This window comes from Lycium ferocissimum, chromosome 3, assembly GCF_029784015.1.
Source record: "Lycium ferocissimum isolate CSIRO_LF1 chromosome 3, AGI_CSIRO_Lferr_CH_V1, whole genome shotgun sequence".
Taxonomy (NCBI): Eukaryota; Viridiplantae; Streptophyta; class Magnoliopsida; order Solanales; family Solanaceae; genus Lycium; species Lycium ferocissimum.
Window position 1 is genome coordinate 70,382,940 of NC_081344.1, and position 20,184 is coordinate 70,403,123.

Here is a 20,184-nt window from a genome sequence, read left to right on the forward strand (position 1 = left end):
GTTCCAGGTTTATCATACTATAAATTCCATTTATAAGTTTTAAAATATTTATGGAATATTTTTTTATTATATCAGGCTTTCTTACAAATTTTGATACATGTAGATTGGAAAATGTGTGTGGGGAGAAATCCGAGAGGATTTCTCAAATATCCTCTCAACGTAGTTATTCTACGGAAGAGTTGGCTTCTGGAACGGCTCAAGTTAAAACAATCGGAAACTTGGTTGAGTGGCTTCAGGTGAGTACCTTTGTTTTACTATTTTCGTGATTAAATAGTAGTATGTCGTATAAAATTTCTTTTAATAATGTTTTTTAATATAGGAAGGGAGCTTCTGGATTGTTGCCACTATAGTGTATATAGAACTTAAGAACGGTTGGTTGATAGCTCATAAAATGCGCTAAGAATGTTTATAAAGTGGGCAGTAAATTTAACTGCCCAAAGTGTAAAAGCAATAAAAATTCTGCGTTGTCCTGGTTCGAAAGCAATCTATTTTCGATAAATGAGATCATTAAAACATAGAATAAATAATTTTAATAAAACCTGCCTTTCACGTATAGACTACAAGTTAGAGTGATGGATAATAGGGGCTCTGTTTCTTTGTTAATTTGGGATCGCGATGCGACAAAGCTCATCAGAAAGACTGCTAATGAATTAAGAACGGGATTACTTGAGGTATGTTATTCTCTTTAAGTTTTTTTTTCTTTTTCTTTTTTTTTTTTTTTTTTTTTTTTTTGGTTATTTACGACTTCTGATACTACTTTGATTTTACAAGTCTGGCGTTGCTGATGCATTTTCATATCCATTAGAAATGAATAATATTTTGGATAGAAGGGTCATATTTAAAGTGGATGTGAAGAGCGACAACATAGAGAACCACGATGAAGTTTATGGTGTTATTAAATTCAGTGAAGATGAGGATCTCATTAAGCAGTATGGTTCTTTAAGCGAAGATGCATTCTCTGTATGTTGTTTTACTAGCATATCTCATAACATATAAACTAGCATATCTCATAACACATAAATTTGTTGGTTTATGTTAAATATTTTTATCATCAATTATGATTGTTGATGATGTCACTATTGTTGTTTGACAGGATCCGTATTTCAACCATGAAAAAGACTTATCTGTAAATAATGAGTTCATGTTAATATGGACACTCACTTTAACATTCCTTTAAAGATTATTTGAAAAACTCATAAAGAAAGTTATTTTTTCTCGACCTTCATATCTTAATTTTGTAGGATTCCATCGCTGAAAATGACATGAGCTCTCCAACAAATACCCCTGCAAATAGGAGTAGATCGAAGAGTGGGTCATCTGTGGTTGAAATCGATGATGATCCCAGTGCACAGCTTTCTAGCAATAAGGCCAAAAGAATGACAATGAAGGAGAAAATTGCATGAGTCTCTGAATGTAGAGGAGACTTAAACAAGATGTGTTCAGTACTTTCGGATCTTTGTATTTAGGTTTAGAGAAAAATCTATATACATCTAATTAATAATTTATGAATTTAGGATTTTAAGAAAAATGATATGAGAGACGGACCGCAGACGTGAGATGTCGTTGGATACACGATTCCAATATTAATTGCTAAGAGATATGGGAGGATAACCATATTAATTTTTTTAAAAGAGTTTAATGTTTACATAACGAGGGTAATAATCTTTTTCCTTATTAATTAAGTTGCTTGGAAATTAGTTATAGTTGTTCCTTATCATATGCAACTGAAACAAGTTCTGGCTATTAGTTAAATAAAAAATAAAAAATGAAAAATAAAAAAAGTGGGGCCAAAAGGTGTTTGGGTTTTTTTCGGCGGGGGGGGGGGTGTGGAAGGAAGGAGAAAATATCATTTTATTAAAACACTAAAACAAGAAAAAGGTCAATAATAGAGGGTAAAAAGGTACTTAAAAGTGCAATTGAGATGGGGGTGGGGGTGGGGGTGGGGGTTGGGGGTTGGGGGGATGTGATTGTTCAAAGTCAGGGGAAGGTGTTTAACTTTTAATTAAAGCAAAATTAGAGGGAAATTTTTTTCCCCTATGATGATATAATTTTCATCAAACTTAAACAAAAATATTATTAAGGGAGTAAAAGAAATTCTATATCTATTTAAGAAACTAACAAGATATTCTAGCTAAAAGAAATTCTATATCTATTTAAGGAACTAACAAGATATTCTAGCACTTGTCCACCGTTTTTTCTAATTTCATACAAATTTTGTTATTAAATAGATTGCATTAAAAGATATAATGACAATCGAATTTTGTTAGAATAATATATGATTCAATGTACTTAAACAAGCAAGATATTTGTTATAAATATATTTTTTAATATTTTTTGCGCATCGTGCGGGTTCGAATACTAATACTATTAATTAGCACAACCGGCAAGGAGAAGTGGCAGCCTAGTTGTGTTTTTTCTTCGTAAAAATGATGAGAAGTGGGGTTTGTTTTTATGGCATCAAGAAGAAGCAAATGAAGGGAATCTGAATAAGTCGTTTTGAAAAGTATATAGTATTAGGTGAGGAATCTAGAAATTACCACTCAACTTTCCAAAACCCAAGGAAAATTCAAGAAACTGTAGAAAAAAAGTAGATCTTATAATTGAAATACTATAAGCATTTGAGGTCTTAAGCAGATCTAAAATTCAGATAGACACCTATAAACTAAACAACAACTGTAGGAGAAGCTACTTAGTCTACGTTATGAATCGACTCAATTTGTTTTAAAGATACTCGATTTATTTACGTTATATGATTAATAACTCAAATAATTTACCTCAAGATGAGGTATTCAAGATCACTCACGAGGAAGACGAAGACCACCGATGATATGGACAGATGGGTTAAGCCAACCTGGGTAAGTCATTCATTAACAATAATAATTTAAAATGTAATTAAGTAAACAATTAACGTAAGTTTAGAGGGAGGAAACAATAATACTATTTGTCTGGATTCGTTGAGTGAATTGAATAAAAAAGAACGACTAAATCTGTTGTATTAAAAAACTGATCCTTGAAAATGAAAAAGAAAGAAACAATTAAAGAAAACCCAAACGATGCGGGGCGGGGCGGGGCGGTTTTACAAGGGTTTAGTGGGGCAAGTTTGAAGATGCAAAAAATTGTATAGCAGTGCGGGTTGAAGTAAAACCTGCACCGCACCCGCCATCCCCCTGTACACCCCATTTTCATTACCGAAAAGTCTGTGCAATAAGTTTATAACACCTATATATATATATATATATATATATATATATATATATATATATATATATATATATATATATATATATATATATATTATATTTCTTCTTATCATGTAGTTATAATTAATTTTCTCTATCTCCCAAATTTTTAATTAAATATTTTTTTGAACGATGGAAAATGAACAGTAAAAAGTGAACAGTAATATGAACAGTAGTTTTTTTTTTTTTTTAAACTTAATCTGGACTTTTGTCCAATCACGAATCTTGTTATACTTTTCATCTCTTCCTCTTAACCTTTGTTCTTAATAACAGTCTTCTTTAACCACACCCCGATAACCACGGCCAACATCGTCCTTTATTATTTGGACATTAAAACGGCCTCTTTAAAACCTAGGAATTTACAGGTTAATCCATCGAGGTTATTAAGAAGTTAAGAGAATAACCATATACTAAGAATAACAAATTCATGATAATAAAGAAGTAATTACTTAAACATAATAATCACAAAATAATTTACATAATAGGGAGATTAGTACAGAAAACATAGTAAATAAACTTACATGGTTTGAAGAAGGAGAGAGGTTTCCCTTTCGGGGAACCCCAAAAAACTACTTCACACTAGGGGGTAGTTATTAAAAACTTAATACTATTTTACAATAGGAGTTTATATTTCACAGGTTTTTGGCTGGGTAAGGGATTGGAGCATTTGATGAAAGAGAAGGGGAATATGGAAGTTTTCTAGAGAGAGGTGGTTGGTGCTCTTGTTGGTGATGTCTTTGCTTCTCCACAAATCGCTATTTATAGGCGTCTTGGCGGACTTCAACTCGGTTCAAAATGTTTGAAGAATCTTTTGAGTTCGGCCGGGTGCTCTTTGGACCCATCGTCACGTGAACTTTTTCAAAAGAAAACTTTATCTACTTGTCCGCTAGGTTGATCTTGTCCATTCTTGTGTTGCTTTATTAAAGTTACTTTTAATAAAGCTCTCTTTTTCTGTAGATGTCTTCAAGCCGTTGCTTTTGTTCAACGAATCTTTCAGTCTTTTATCTTATCACGACTATTTCCTCCACTACTTTGTCTGATTATTTTGCTTTTCACGCGCGCGCGTGCACACACACACACACACACAGATATATATATATATATATATTTTATGTGTCTAAATTATGTACTGCAATAGAATCAAAACTCATTCCCGAATCGTAGTTGTTTGGGTCTTGTGAATCTTGAAATGCACTATTCTGAAAATTTACCATATCTCATGCCCAAACTATGGTGGTGACATCCTTGGACTTGGAGATAATTCTGGACTAGGGTTCTTGATTATATGCTTGTCTTGTTCTGCTTTTGTTTGGAAAAATCTTTCCAAAGTCTCTTTAACTACACTTTTTATGTTGTCATTTTTTTTCTTTTTTGCAAGTATGCTTTGCTTGGTAGAAGTAGCTCCGTGCGTCAGTGTCTTTGGTGGTCTTCGTCTTGTCTGGAGAGATGAACATCCCTCATCTTCACTTTTTGGCAAAGTGACAGCCATCAACGGATTTGATGAGTCTTTACCGGTTACCGTTTGAACCGGACTGGCATCTTTATCCGTACGGTGGATCTATTTGCATTCATTGGGGAATGCACACCGCCTCATCCATTTTTTATGCAGGAGATGGAGAACTTCTAGGATTGTACTAATTCAAACTTAGCGCTTGTAGTCTTTGTTCTAACGGTCTTGCTTGTTCAAGAGTTTCATTTTCTTGGATGAGTGTCTCTTTCGTTGGTTAAGTCTTCGACGGTCTACGGTCATAGTAGAGCGATTGACGCAAAAAATTACCTTGTCGTGTCTTTTTGTATATTAGGGGTTCTATTTGGATTTTGTCGAGAGCCGGAGAAATATAATAGCTTGGTCCCAATACTCCTCTAGCATAGTCTAATGCCTCGGTGAAATCATTAAAGCCTTTAAAAAGAGGTCTTCTTATATCTTTGATAGAATCTACAACTTCTATCCGGTTTGAAAAATACCATTAGTTCTACCATGGACTACAACGTAAAATTTAAATTTCTTATACGTAAAATACGACAAAGTGCATTTAGAGTGGCTACAAAATGACCAAGACTGTTGTTTGTCTTTTATTCTAGTATGCGATATCCATAAATTGTCTACTAAAGTGTCGCTATATGTCATTTGTTTGTCTCATGTTGTTACATATTCTAGTAATACCTTAAAATATAATTAGATGCCACTTTTATCATTAATTTTTTGAAAAAATACTTAAATTATTGGTTCCAAAATGTATTCTTTCTAGGAGTTTTACTATATTTATTTGGTTTGCCTTTAATTGCAGATGAGATAGGTGTGAAAATGAAGATTACCTAGATGAACTCGGGTGATACGATCGTTTTGAGAGATAAAACCAAAATAGTTCTTAAGGCCTTCTAAATTGAGTGTAAGTGTCTTGGGTTGAGGCTATGCCTTTTTTTCCCATATATTATAGTCAAACGGGGCTACGTTGTCCCCGAAAATTTGATGGTCTCATCTTTGTTCAAATAGAAAATCGGTTAGATGTGATTTTTAATCTCCCAACTTAATTAATGTTCCATGCAATAAATTATTATCTTTTCCTTTTATATGTTCGAATGTTAAATTATAAATTGAAATAGTATCTATAAAAGTTTAACCATCTTCGTCTATTGCCACTTTTTTATCATTAATTTTTTGATAGAATTTGATTATAGTTTCATGGGTTCTTGCATGCATGTTTTTGAATAAAAATGCTTATTTCATTACCAATATTCATGCAATTATGTTTATTTAGTATATCTAAATACAAGTTATTTTATGAAACCATGTTTACAAAATGCATGTTTACAAGTTATTTCGTGAAATCATATATTCACGAAAATCATGGGACTATAAAATTTTGGCGTCTATACTACTCATATTTCCTTTTTCTCGGTACTTCACGGCTTTGATAAATACATATCTTTTCTTCACTTATATATTACTTGCTATATTTATTTGGTTTCATGTTATTCCATATTTCTTTCGGCTCCCCATTCCTTCGAAGCTTCCATCGTTTCTATAATTAAATAGTGCCCCATCTCATTGTTTTCTAGAAGCATATTTAAGTCGATGAATATTCTTTATTTTTCTTTAATTTTTTGTACTAATCTAATATCTTCGTATTAAAAAGTGTTTTTGACCATTTGATCCCGTTATATTCCTCTCATTTTTGAATATAATGGCCCTGCTATTTTTCCTAAGTCTTTTATGAAACTTCTAGGAGCATAATTTACTATTCTAATCTAAAAAGTGTTTTTTTTGTAATTCTTTAACATTATCTATTTTGTAATTCTTTTTATCTCGCATTTCTAAGGCCTTTTTAGCTATATGAGGTTGTAATTTTATTTTATCTCCTAATACTACTCCTAAGAAGTTTATATGGTTTTTACATAATTCCATCTTTTTCTTGCTAATTATTATTCCATTTTCTATAAATAATCTAAATGTTTGTACGGGAGGTGTCCTAAATATTCTTTCATGTCTTTACTAAATACTAATATATCATCTACATATACTAGGACAAATCTTTTATAGTCTCCAAATATGCTATCCATTTTTCTTTGAAAAATTGGTGGAGTTGTCTTTAATCCAAATGGCATTACTAACCATTCGAAATGTCCTTTAGGACAAGTGTAAATGTGATCCATTCTATACTTTCTTCATGCATTCCTACTTGATATCTTCACGATTTACAATCAAATTTACTAAAAATCTTTTTTACTTTGTATTCTATTTATTAGTTCTATTTTGTAAGTAATTTATATCTATACATTACGATGTTATTATTAAGTATTTTGTAATTTATTACCATCCTAGCTTTTCCTCTTACTATCTCACTATGATTTCTTACCATAAATGCGAGATCTATGTTTAAGTAGATCTTCTTATTATTCCTAAATCTAATAATTCTTTTATTTGTACTCTAAAGTCTTCTATATCTTGGTTAGTTGCTTCTATTGAGGTTGTTTTAATTATATATTCTGGATTTATTATGTCTAATTTACATACAATGTTGTTATTATTCCAATGTTTTAAAGGTTTTTCACCTATAATTTCTATTTCATCTAGTATTCTTATTATATTATCTAAATCTTTTTGGTTTTTTATTACTCCTATCCTTTCTATCCTCGTTTTGTTTTAAAATTATATAATTGGGTTTCTATGTCTATTAAAGTATAATTTTTTTCTTATTAGATTATCGTTGTCTAGTATTTCTTCTTCTTCTAGAATTAAATTCTTTATTTCTCTTTTGCTTTTACAGCATGTATTGTTATCTTGACAATCTTTACAACAACTCTCTTCCTTCTTTTGCAGGTTTATTTGTGCGAGGTAGAGATCTTCTTATATCCGATTCTAGTTTCGGTTTTATGAGCTTGTCTTGGTGTATGAGTAATATTTCTTAGAAAAATTACTCCATCTCTTGTAATCATGCAACTTCCATTGTTATATAACATAAAGTCTAATTAATGACGAAATCTATATTTATATTCAAGTCTCTTACCCATATTTTATCTATTTTATAACTAGGTTTATAAAATTTTGAACAAGTGTTGATAAATTTAATGTATGCCTTATGAACATAATGTTTATATATATTATGAGTTCCATCCATTTGCATGGCTGCAAGCGGTTTGTCTAGAACTTTTATTAAATTTGGTGGAACTATTCGTTTATTTATTATACATTTAGTACATCCCGAATCTACTACTATTGCATGTCATCAATGTCTATTACATAGTCATCTATTTTAATTCTTGTAAGTATTTTTATAGTTCCTAATTTTTCATCTTTATTACATACTAGGGCTCCGAATCTACTAATGGTCTTCTATACTCTTTATTACATACTAGGGCTTGTCTTCTATGAATCTTACGGTATTGTTCTTAGCGGTTGTATATTAGATAAACGTATTTCTTCATCTTCGCTATTTGCTTCTTTTTCTTTTCCTTTTCTAATTTATATAACTCGGTTTCTAATTCGTTTATTCTAGTTTCTAATGTCATTATTCTTATACTAATAGTAGGGTCTTCTATTTTTTTTATGTCTTTCTTCTTTATGGATTTTTATCTTAAATTCTTTTTCTATACACATGATACATCCTTCTATAAAATAATTTTTACATTTTGCTCTTTTATCTCTACTACATACGTGGCTGTTTTTAGTCATTAAGGAAAAGCTGATGGGTACCTTTGACTTTCTATCTCTTAACATACGTGTCCACTGGTTTTTACCTTTTTCTTTTTGACTTTCAAAGAAATGTTTCTTCAGCTTCTACATGCTCTCTCTCTAGGAAAACGAAAACAAAAGAGAAGATCTGTTTCCATCATTTCCAATAATGTAACCTTTCAAAAACATAAAATGAAACCTACAAGTATTGAAGCACATTGTACCAAACTGATAAACCATGACCTGATAATCTACTCCTTCTATTCATTTTTACTTGCCACACCCTCTAAGGAGTCATAAATAAAATGACAACTTTACTATATCACCGCTAATTATTACTAAGTCATCTTGTGATTGGAATCAATAAAATATATTTTAAAAGTTGTGCAATCATTAAATTTTTTTAAAACTTTCCAACCTAATAATTAAAAATAAGCGTAAAATAGATATAAAATAATAAATTATCTCTTGATTTTTTAAACTGCACAAGAGAAAAATGGACAACTACTTTTAGTATAAAAAAAGTAAAAATAGAGGGAAAGTAATAATTCACGCTAATCGGAGTAGGAGAAGATCTGAATTCTAAGGTATCCATAAACATTGTCGATATTTTTTCCATTAATGTACAAGTATATCATCATAAGGTACCAGGCGTTAAAGTATATGGTATGAGCAGTATTATTTTTCTAGCAATTTATTAGCAGTAAGAAACAGAGATAAATTTCTAATGAACTTCAAAACAGAAAATCTACAATGATAAAATAAAACCAGCAAATTTGATTAATTTGACTTGATTTATGAGTTTTGGTTTTCCCCTTTTTTTTTGGGGTAATCATTTACATGAATTTAATTCTCATCTCTGTCATTTTATATCAAAACAAAGTTAGGTTTAATTAAAAAGAAAATACCAAAACAAAGTTTATAAAAAAAATATTAATTCTAATTTTGTAGCACCAGTAGGGGCCAACACTACCTAGTATACATTAAAAAAAGTTCTTGAAATTCCTCGACCAACATCGTTTTCCAACTCGTTGAAGAACCTTCCCCTTGTATATCGACAAAAGTTTGCAGTCCATTGTTATGTTTAAGATCCAAATAAACTAATGAAAGTGTAACTTCGTCCAACTTTTTGGATTTGTTTTGCAAACCATTCACTAATCCACCAGCCAAGTTAGATCAGGGACAGAGTTACAGTAATAATTATGTGTTCCACAAAACTCATTAATTTTGATTCAAACTGTGTGTTTATGTTTAAAAAATTAAACCAAAAAAAAAAATATTGCCCAAAATACCAAGAAAATTAAACAGACATAAAATAAAAAATAAAAACAAATGCATCTAGCTACTACTGACTCGAGAGAAACAACAGTAATTAGCAAACAAACGATTTTATTGAATCCTGAAAATTACAAGCAGTGTCACAGATGAGTTCTCCCTCTTTTGTAACACTTAATGCTCCCTATTTTTTTATCGTTAATTAATATAATATAATCTTATCGACTAAAAATAAAAGACAATTACAAGTACAGTGGTAAATAATGAATGAATAAATTAAAATAAAAATGAGAAGCCACTGCTTTATTCTTCTTTCCCTATATTTTCTATACTAAGGAATGTTTTGCATCCTTTGGTCCATCTTCAAGGATTCTTCAAAATTTTAAGGTTCTCGGGTTGAGCTGCGAAAATAGAACATAATAAATTAGAAAATGAAAACAAGAGAACTTTCTATATAATCAGGTCAATTATATGATAATTAATTACATGTAAATTTTTATGACAAATATAATTAGTCGACAGTCTGATAATAATATAAGTGATTTAATTTTGCACCGGCGAGGCGAAGTAGCTAGTAATTGCAGAATTATGATTATTTATAAGGTAGTACCGTGTATGATAAAACATTAATGTGTTACAGTAGGCTAAACTACATATAGTGCATGTAAATTTTTTGTAAGTTCTCAGTGTATATAATTTAAATTCAGTAAAATTGTAACTCTGTAATTAACATCACATGTTAAATTACAGTAAAATATACTGTAAGAATCCTTTGTATTATCAGGTATATAACTCTGATTAAAAAAAAATTAACGTACTATCACGCGGTAAAACAACAACAACAACATACGTGTAATCCCCAAAGTGGGGTCTGGAAATTGTAGAGTGTACGCAGACCTTACTCCTACCTTAGAAGGTAGAGAGACTGTTTCCGATAGACATAGAAAGAAAAACAATTCAAAGCAGTTTGAAAAAATAAAATAAAAATATATATACCTTTAAGCACCTTAGTCTTGCAATCACTGCTACACTTTTTCTCACAATGACCATGTACAAATCCTTCATTGGAGCATTCATTCTCACACTCATTCAAACAACCTAGGTATTCATTCATGACTTTATTAAATCCTTCTTCAACTCCTTTTTTAAATGCTTCTCTAAATTCTTCTGTATTACTTTCTTCATCAGCTTTAGAGGCATGCACATATGATGAAAACACAACAATGCAAACGAGAAACAATGCAAAAAGCTTCTTTGATGCCTCCATTTTTAATCTTTTTTGTTATACCTTTTTTTTATGTGTTTTTTTTTTTTTCAAATGTTATTGTTTATTTGTGTTTCTTTTTTAGGATGATTTTTTGGTTAATGCCAATGAATCACCTATTTATAGGTGTTTTGGGACATTAAAATGCCTCAGATTAAAGTGGTGTTATCCAACTTTGTAGGAAATTTCTGGTTGTGCCTGTGTTTTATTTTTTTTGGTTGGTAATGAAGACTTAGTTTACTAAAAATTAGGAAGTGTTACAAAATATGATATGGCTAGGATATATCGTAAGGCACTAGGCTTTCAAAAGTATCAAAACTATTTCCTTGCCTATAAATATGCCTTAAAGTTGAACTTCCCACTTCATGTATTAATAATCTGCAATCATTAATAATACTGGAACAAAGGTTGTTATTGTCAATAAACATGAAAATAATTTATTTGCAATTTGTTTGTACTCGAATGGCCAGAAGATTGATTGCCAAATGTAGCCCTATCTTTGAAGCTAAAATTTTGAATATATTGACATAATGGATCAAACTCCCCTTAAACTATCTCGTTTTTATTAGTTTCACACTTAAATGTTATTTATGCTACCCCTCTTACTGTAATTTTTTAAGTGTTAAAACACTATGTTCATTATATATTCATGTTTTCTTGTTGAATTGCAAATACAATTAATTAGCACAACCGGCAAGGAGAAGTGGCAGCCTAGTTGTGTTTTTTCTTGGTAAAAATGATGAGTAACTGGGGTTTGTTTTTATGGCATCAAGAAGAAACAATTGAAGGGAATCTCAATAAGTCTTTTTGAAAAGTATATAGTATAAGATGAGGAATCTAGAAATGACTACCCAACTTTACAAAACCCAAGGAAAATTCAAGAAACTGTAGAAAAACAGTAGATCTTGTAAGTGAAATACTATAGGCATTTGAGGTCTTAAGCAGATCTAAAGTTCAGATAGACACCTATAAACTAAACAACAAGTGTAGGAGAAGCTACTTAATCTACGTTATGAATCGACTCAATTTGTTTTAAAGATACTCAATTTTTGTGTCTATTACTAGGTAATAGCTACGATGTTTAAATTCGTAGCTTAGATTTCGTAGCTATAGGTACAGTGTGTCGTAGTGGCAGGAGCTCCAGAGGGGGGCAAGTAGTACCTCAAAATGAGGTGTTCAAGATCACTCACACGAGGAAGACGAAGAACACTGATGGTACGGACTGATGGTTGAGCCATGAGTTGAGCAAACCTGGGTAAGTCACTAATTAACAATAATAAATCAAAAAATAATCTAAATTTAGCTACTGACATTGTATCGTTCAAATTTCAGAACGAATTTCAACAACACTTAGAGGAGTTTCGTGCCATTAATTAATATCCCCGCACGCTAAGAACTCCCGATCCGGTGCAGAAGCACCTGGATGGAGAAGGTTGATGGCCCGTCAAGGTTTGGGATGGCTTATGGCATGCTAATCGAGCCTTTCGTCACTTCCCATCGGCCCTTGAAGGCATAGGTAGTTCTAGCGATGAGGGGGTTATGGATCCTAAGGAGTACCTAGCGACGAAGCAGCAGGTTGCTCAACTAACAAGCACTCCTAATGCCAATCAGGCGAACATGTTGGGTATGCAAGCCCAAATCAATAGCTTACTTAATTCGGGGGCATTTTCTATTCTCCCGTATCCCAGGGATGCTCGTAATTCACAGCCCCCCCGACCTTCCCAAGGTAGACGACATAGGCCACGTACTCACGTAGATCATGCTCTTGTTGATGAGTCTAGTGGGGAGGATACAGATCACGTCTCTACACACAACGTCGACCTATGTTATATCCCGTATTTTGTACATTGGGACAATCCGGAGTAACTATGATAAGTTAGGGACAAAACCATTCCGGGATACAAAGTCGGGATTTTTGACCTTCGATTTTATTTTTAAGACATAAGTTGTTCATGAATTTGTTGGCATGGAACATTTAGGAAAATTTAGGACCAAAAGTGGTATAATTGAAAGTTGGAAATCATGCAAAATTTGGCCCTTTGGCCGTGTGGACTTGGATTGGTCCCACACATTTTGTGGACAAATTTAATTGGTCCAACACATGTGTGGGCCATGGACACATGTATAAGTCTTATATGGGAGCATACAAGATGACTTCTAAGTCATTCATCTTCATTCAACACTTAGAAAAAAAAAACAAGAACCTTGGATGAGCACAAGAGGCTCTCGGCCAAGACCAAGAAAAATCAAGTCCAATTCTAGCCATCACAAAAATATTTCTTTGGTGCAAATCCACTAATTGGAGGTCCCTAAGTAGCGTGGAAGTGTTGTTTGGGTCATCAAACCATCCGTTTTGTAAATCGCAAACCCTAGCCTAGTTGTGAAGTTGAAGAAGAAAGGTAAGATTTAATCTTGTTTTGTGTGTTATGAATGGTGTATGCATGTTGTAGTATGCTAAAATGGATGAAATTCATGAAATATGGTATGTTGGAGTTGAGGCCGTGTGTGTGTGTATGGCCGTGTAGGTGTGTGCGTTGTGTTGAGATGATAAATTGATTCTATGTAGCATGTTTAGTTGTGTAGTGTGAAGAAACGAATGAGAATCATCAATATGTGTGTGTGTAGTGTTGGAAATAGGGCTTGTGTAGTGTAAAAAGAAGTGATTAATTCTATTTGGAATTTTGATTGTTGTCGTTATGAATTTATGTTGGCGATAAGAGTTTAATGACTCAAGATTGATGTTGTAATTGTATGGTGATTTTGGAGGATTATGTGCATTTGATGTAATTTGTATAATTATGAGAATGACATTGTTGAGGGTGAATTGTTGGTGCAAATCATGATTTGGAAATGAGGAATGTGTTATAGTTGAGGTTCTCGGTTTGGGGCAATTTCGGGTGAGTTGGAGTATTATTTGGGATGTTTGAAATATTGTGTGAATTGTTTAGAATGTCCTTGAATATTGTTGGTATGGGTTCGGATTGGTATTTGAATGTATGAGCGTTGATGTTGGCTTGAAGGTAAGCCGTTGAATTGAATGTTATGAATGATGTTGAATGATGTAAAAGAGGGTTACTAATGTTATATTGCTTTACGAATTGATTATTGATGTTGCTAGTTTGGTTGTTGGTGTTGTTGTTGTTGATTTGGCCGAGTTAAATTCTCGGGTTGGCCTATTTACAGGGGAAATGCCGCCCAAATTTCAGAGAATTAAGTGTTAGTTTGGAATTAATTGCCTAAACGTCTATAGCTAAAATTTGATATCCGTTGACATTGTGTAGACCTTGGGGAGTCCGAGGCGTAGGTTGGCATTAGCTTGAGTTTGGATTAGCTTGAGAGCAATCGAGGTATGTAAAGCTCAACCTTTCCTTCTTTTGGCATGCCTTAGTTATAATAAAGCTATGACACGAGCCTCGAGGAAATTCTATTCTCGCAATCCGAGCATGTCTATGATTCTTGTTTGTTCCTTAGTGTTCGTGTGTTTGATATGATGAAATATCGGCCCTTATGTCTTTGGAATAATTGATTTCCAAATGTTGCATAAAAAGTTTTGTTTTTAAAGAGTTCCGTAACTACGAACGACCGTAACTTTCACAGAAAGGCTCGGATTGCCTCGATATGTTCGTAGGAGCTTTTATGGCATATAATGACTAGGTTTTTCGTAGGCGGGCCCGGCTCGGGTCGACACCCGTCCGTGGGCCCCGCGACTTTCCTTTACGTACTTCCGATGACTTTTGAAAGAATATGATATGACTATTATCCCGATTTCAAGTATGATCAGTTCACTTATCTTTTGAGTATATGATAATGAGGATTTTATGCATATGAATTCTAAAGCTCTATTTGATATGTTCCCGAGTGACATTCGGCGGAAGCTTGATTTGACTATTGTCTTGGTTTTGAAGTAATAATTCGCTTCGACTATTCCATTGAGTCTGAAATGACGACTATGCTCTCAATCTCCATAAGCTATGTCATATGATTTTGACACGTACCTACAATTTCTAAAAAGTACTACTTGATATGTTCTCGAGTGATTTTCGGAAGGGACTTGACTCGACTATTGTTTAGCTTTTAAATGAGATTTCGTTTGGTTATTCGTCGAGTCCGTGATGATGATTTGTATGCATATGGTTTCTCACTACTCGCTCGTGCGAATGTTAGTATCCCTTTCACCGCGTCCCGGCCTGGGCATGTATTCGTGCACGATTCCACGCATGATTCACCGCGCCCCTCACTAGAGGCCCGGGCATGTTATATGATATGATGATGATATGATGATATGGGGAGGCTTCCAGATGGCATATGATGACTTCATTCACCGCGTCCCTCTCACAGAGGGCCGGCACGTTATATGTACATGATATAATGATTTTATCGCGTCCCTCACTAAAGGGCCGGGGCACGTTATATGTATATGCATCTGATGGTTTTACTTACCGCGTCCCTCATCAGAGGGCCGGGCACGTTATATCTATGCATGGGGGAGAGGTGATTTTCTTCGACTCGTTTCTCGAATCCCATGATAAAGCCGAATATGAAATTGATACGTATGACTTATGTTTCAAAGGCAAGTGTTATGATTTTCTGGTTATTGTGCTACTTTTCTGCCCTCCTCATTTTAGTACGATTTTGTTTACGGTATTCTATGCTTTACATGCTCAGTACATATTTCGTACTGACCCTCTTTCTTCGGGGGTTGCGTTTCATGTCGCAGGTACATACATTTTGGTGATGTGGCTTAGATTCCCATCAAGAATCTTGGAGTGCTCCTTTGTTCATGGAGCCCACATTTTGGTACATATCCGTCCGTTGTATATGGATTTGTTTGTTCGTGTGGGCACGGCGGGGCCCTATCCCGTCATATGATTCCGGGTCGTTTAGAGGTCCGTAGACGTACCTAGGCTGCTAATGCAGTGTGTGTTCGCATGATATATGTTCGGGCAATCCCATTCGCGAACCGATCGGCTTGCATTTGTATATGTTTCGCCGTTGCGCCATTTGATAGCCTTGCTAGGCTTCGATATATATATATATATGTTTGTGTCCGAGATGTGTTTGAGACGATTCGAGATAATTTGAGACAATTCGATATTTGTATACGCATAAGCTATCTGTTTGTGATTCGGATTTATGAATGTGTTTGGGTGCCCAATTCGGGCACTAGTCACGGCCTACGGGGTTGGGTCGTGAATTCTTGATTGGTATAGTTTTGAATTCTAACTTTTCTAGCTTTTGTTGGATATGTATATATTGTTTAAGTTTATGATGTTTAAGTGTTTGAATGTAGTTTTAATTTGAATTAGAAGTACTTTGAAGTTGAATATAATGTATTATTGCAACTACTTTGAACCAATTGGTTGTAGAATGTAGTTTATGGTTGAAGTGGTTGTTGCATAGTTTATATAGTTTATGTTGCATTGTTGAAGTCATTGAATTGGTTGTAGAATGTAGAACCAATTGGTTGTATAGTTTATGTTTGTTTTGGTTGGATTATGGCAGCTGAGCTGGATGTTGAGCTTTCGATATTGGTGTTTTGTTTGGCAACTGAGGCAGATTTACCTTGGCCCGAGAGGTGTCACGTGACATGACTTCATCTAATTTTTTTTACTAGATATATGTATATCTAAAAAAAAAATAAAGGGTAAAATTAGCAAAAGGACACTACTTGTACATAGTATTGTGCGCTCTCTTGGTGCTTAGGCACTACAATTTTGTATCAGAGGTTGTGGGTTCGAACTCACTCAGCCTCATTTTTCCTCCTAAAAGCAACTGATACAGCGCAACTTAAATAAAATGGCAAAGTTAAAACCCTAAATTCTTTTAATTATATGATTTGAGTAGTCTTTTTTATAATATGATATTATTATAGTGATTTATTCGGTTGTTCACTCTTTTACATGGTGACATTGCTTATAAAAAATTCTGCGTACGCCACTATTTGGTAGGTAGGCTGCTGTAAATTTCGACCTCATGAGGTTCCCCAGAATATTTAATTTCGACCTCATGAGATTGAAATCTGGCAATAATATTTCTAAATTTTGACCGCATGAGGTCGAAATAATTCAAATATTTATTTTATTTTATTATTCATCCACAATTTTGACCACATGACGTCGAACATGAAATGATATTTAAATAAAAAATACAGTTATCGACCTCATGAGGTTGAAAACTTTATTTTCTTAATTTGCCTAGAAAATTTATTTTCGACCAAGCTCTTATCGACCTGGTCATGAGGTCGAAATTTTGACTTTTTTGACCTCGTGAGGTTGAAATTCATTGCTCCTAAAGATTGTTTTAGTTTGACTTGACACAAAGTTTAAGAAATAAAGGAAGATTTTTGAAATGTGTGGTCCAAAATAAATCTTGAATATTTGTGTGACTGTAAATCATCTCATAAAGTTAAATATTTCTAAATATAGAAAGGTGTCAATCTTTTTGGGACAGACCAAAAAGAAAAGGAAGGCAATCTTTTTGAGACGAAGGGAGTAGTATATACTGCTTTCGTCCCAAATTAATAGTCACTTTAGCACAATAAATATTTCAAAATAGTTATCACTTTAGAAATTCAAGGGAAAGTTGGCTGTTGCTTCCAATTATACCCTTAATATTAAATATGAATGCACAATATTTAAGAGAAAAAATGATCTTTCCTTTATTATATAAGGGTAACTCATAAACTATGCCTTTATTTGCTTTAAGTGGCTACGCCAGTGACAAAAGTTAATACCGAACATCGAATAGGAATTAAACCGACAAAAAAGGAATATTTCCCAAACAATCAAGAAGATTAATAAGACACAAAATAAAACTAAAAAAAATAAATGAATTTAACTGCGATTGACTCGAGAAAAGCAACAGTAATTAGAGAAAGACACAATTTTTATTGAATCTTGAAATTGCAAGTACAGTGGTAAATAAATGAATGAACGAATTAAAATAGAAATAAAAAAACCACTGTTTTATTCTTCTTTCCCTATATTTGCCATACTAAAGAATGTTTTGCATCCTTCGGTCCATCTTCAAGGCTTCTCATTTTTCATTTTCTCGATTCTTTCTGCAAAAATAGAAGATAATAACGTATGAGTATTAGAAAATGGAAACATGAGAACTTTCTATAATCATGTGAATTATATGGTAACTAATTACATGTTAATTTCTATAATAAACACTAATCAATAGTCTGATAATAATGAGTTCAAGTATTTTGCACTGATGGTGTGAAGTAGCTCTAGTAATTGCACAATTCTGATAATTAATAAGTTAATAACGTAAATGATAAACATGAATATGTTACAATACGCTAAACGGCATAGTGTAAAAGTTCTTTTAAGTTTTGTGTGTATATAACTTTAATTCAGTAAATTGAACTAACATGCTACAATTATCACATTGTTAAACTACAATAAAACATAGTATTAAAGTCCATCGTATCATTCACTATTAAAAAAACAAGAATACGGTCAAGTTCTGTAGCTAAACATCAAAATCGTCGCTTCTATTTAGCGACGGATTAGCGACGAAGTTCATAACTAATTTTAGTTTTTTTGTAGTGTCGGGTACTATTACATGTTAAAATTATACTGATAGTAAAAAAATATTTACCATTGAGCAACATAGCGCTGCATTCACTGTCACACTATTAATTAAGAAAACAAGAATACCGATAAGTTCCGTAGCTGAACATCAAAATTCATTTTATTTAGCGACGGATTAGTGTCAAAATTCATAGCTAATTTCAGTTTTTTGTAGTGTCAGGTACTATTACGTGTTAAAATTATACCGATAGTACAAAAAAATATTTACCTTTGATCAACATAGCGGTGCATTCACTGTCACACTTCATCTCACAATGAGTGTATCCAAATCCTTCATCTGAGCATTTTTTGTGACAGTCAGTGTAGCAATCTTTGTATTCATTTGCAACGGTTTTAAATGCTTCTTTAATTTTTTCTGCTTTACTTTCTTCATGAGCCATGGAGACATACACAGTTGATGACAACATAACCATGCACACAAGAAACACTGCAACAAGCTTCTTTGATGCCTCCATTTTTAATTTTTTGTCGAGATATTTTTTTTCCCAAATCGGTTACTTTTTTTTTTTGGTGCTTGTTGCTTGTGTTTCTTTTTTGGACGATTTGTTTGTGCTATTAATTCCCCTATTTATAGCATTTTTGTGTGAGAATGTACCTCAAATTAATGTGGTGGATAACCAGCTTTTTAGGATGTTTGTGGTTGTGTTTGTGTTAAATTAAAAGTTAATTTACTAACTGAAAAATTGGAGCCATGAAAACCGTAATATAAAATGTATTTCTGTATAGGATAGAGCAAAATGTTAGTACCGAGATATGAGGTGTAAGCACTATGAATCTTTAAATTTTGTTAAATTTATATATTCATAGAAATATAAAAATTATGAAAAATAACATTAAAATCATAAACTTTAGAAGTTAAATATATGGTGATAACATCTTAACATGAATTCTAAACATTCTAATACAACCACGAATAATAACAAAAGTGTATAAGTTGAAGTACCATGATAGTGGTCGTTAATCGAAGTACAAAAAACTCAGGTGAGAATAGAAATAGACGAACAAGAAACTATAAGAATAGTGTTAATACTATTGGTAAAAAGGTAGTAACAAATACGACCATCAAGCCTAACTCCGCAAGAAAGCAAGAGAACGTTCAACTACCAACTAACCTTCTATCCTAATCTGCAATCACCAAACCCTCCTATATAAGGTCATGCCTTCGGTAAGCTCAAGATGCCTCAATGTCCTTTCTAATTATCTCTCGCAATACTTCTTCGGCCTACCTCTATGTCTCCTCACGCCCATCATTATCAACCTCTCACATGCACCTCCTCACGGGGCATCCACTCTTCTCATCTTCACATGTACAAACCATATAAGCCTCATTTCTACCACGAAAACCACTCCTACTTTGTCCCAAATACCATATATCCACCTCATCATCCTCATATCCGCAACTTGCATCTTTTGATGAAAGTTCTTGACTGGTCAACACTACGCCCTATATAAAAACCATCTTAAGAAATAAAAATAAATATACTACTGGAAAAAGAAAAAGAAAAAAAGATAATGTAGTAGTACGTAACTTAATCTTAGGTGATGATATGCCAAATGAAGGAAATGAAAGGGCAATTGAGACACTGCGGACACGTAGGGACTTAAGAAGTAAACACACAAGAGGTAGAATTA

At 33.0% G+C, this 20,184-nt stretch overlaps 2 protein-coding genes across 2 annotated transcripts; both read right to left on the bottom strand.

The window, feature by feature from the left end:
• Positions 1–9,784: 9,784 nt before the first annotated feature.
• On the bottom strand, positions 9,785–11,051 carry LOC132051241 (uncharacterized). The gene is made up of 2 exons (XM_059442484.1): positions 10,684–11,051; positions 9,785–10,088 (listed from the first exon to the last, which is right to left on the bottom strand). Exons 1-2 carry the CDS (start codon positions 10,952–10,954, stop codon positions 10,051–10,053), a joined length of 309 nt encoding a protein of 102 aa, XP_059298467.1. The 5' UTR covers positions 10,955–11,051; the 3' UTR covers positions 9,785–10,050.
• A 6,767-nt stretch (positions 11,052–17,818) lies between these two features.
• On the bottom strand, positions 17,819–19,097 carry LOC132051242 (uncharacterized). The gene is made up of 2 exons (XM_059442486.1): positions 18,761–19,097; positions 17,819–18,011 (listed from the first exon to the last, which is right to left on the bottom strand). The coding sequence occupies exons 1-2, from the start codon at positions 19,005–19,007 to the stop codon at positions 17,977–17,979; spliced, it is 282 nt and encodes a 93-aa protein (XP_059298469.1). The 5' UTR covers positions 19,008–19,097; the 3' UTR covers positions 17,819–17,976.
• Positions 19,098–20,184: the final 1,087 nt, after the last annotated feature.

What these genes read in the sequence shown, in the direction of transcription:
- LOC132051242 (XM_059442486.1), bottom strand. Translation starts at nt 19,007, where the DNA reads ATGGAGGCATCAAAGAAGCTTGTTGCAGTGTTTCTTGTGTGCATGGTT. An exon ending in CACCGCTATGTTGATCAAAG is followed by an intron (nt 18,012 to 18,760) that starts GTAAATATTTTT and finishes CTATTTTTGCAG; the next exon opens with AAAGAATCGAGAAAATGAAA.
- LOC132051241 (XM_059442484.1), bottom strand. Translation starts at nt 10,954, where the DNA reads ATGGAGGCATCAAAGAAGCTTTTTGCATTGTTTCTCGTTTGCATTGTT. An exon ending in CAAGACTAAGGTGCTTAAAG is followed by an intron (nt 10,089 to 10,683) that starts GTATATATATTT and finishes CTATTTTCGCAG; the next exon opens with CTCAACCCGAGAACCTTAAA.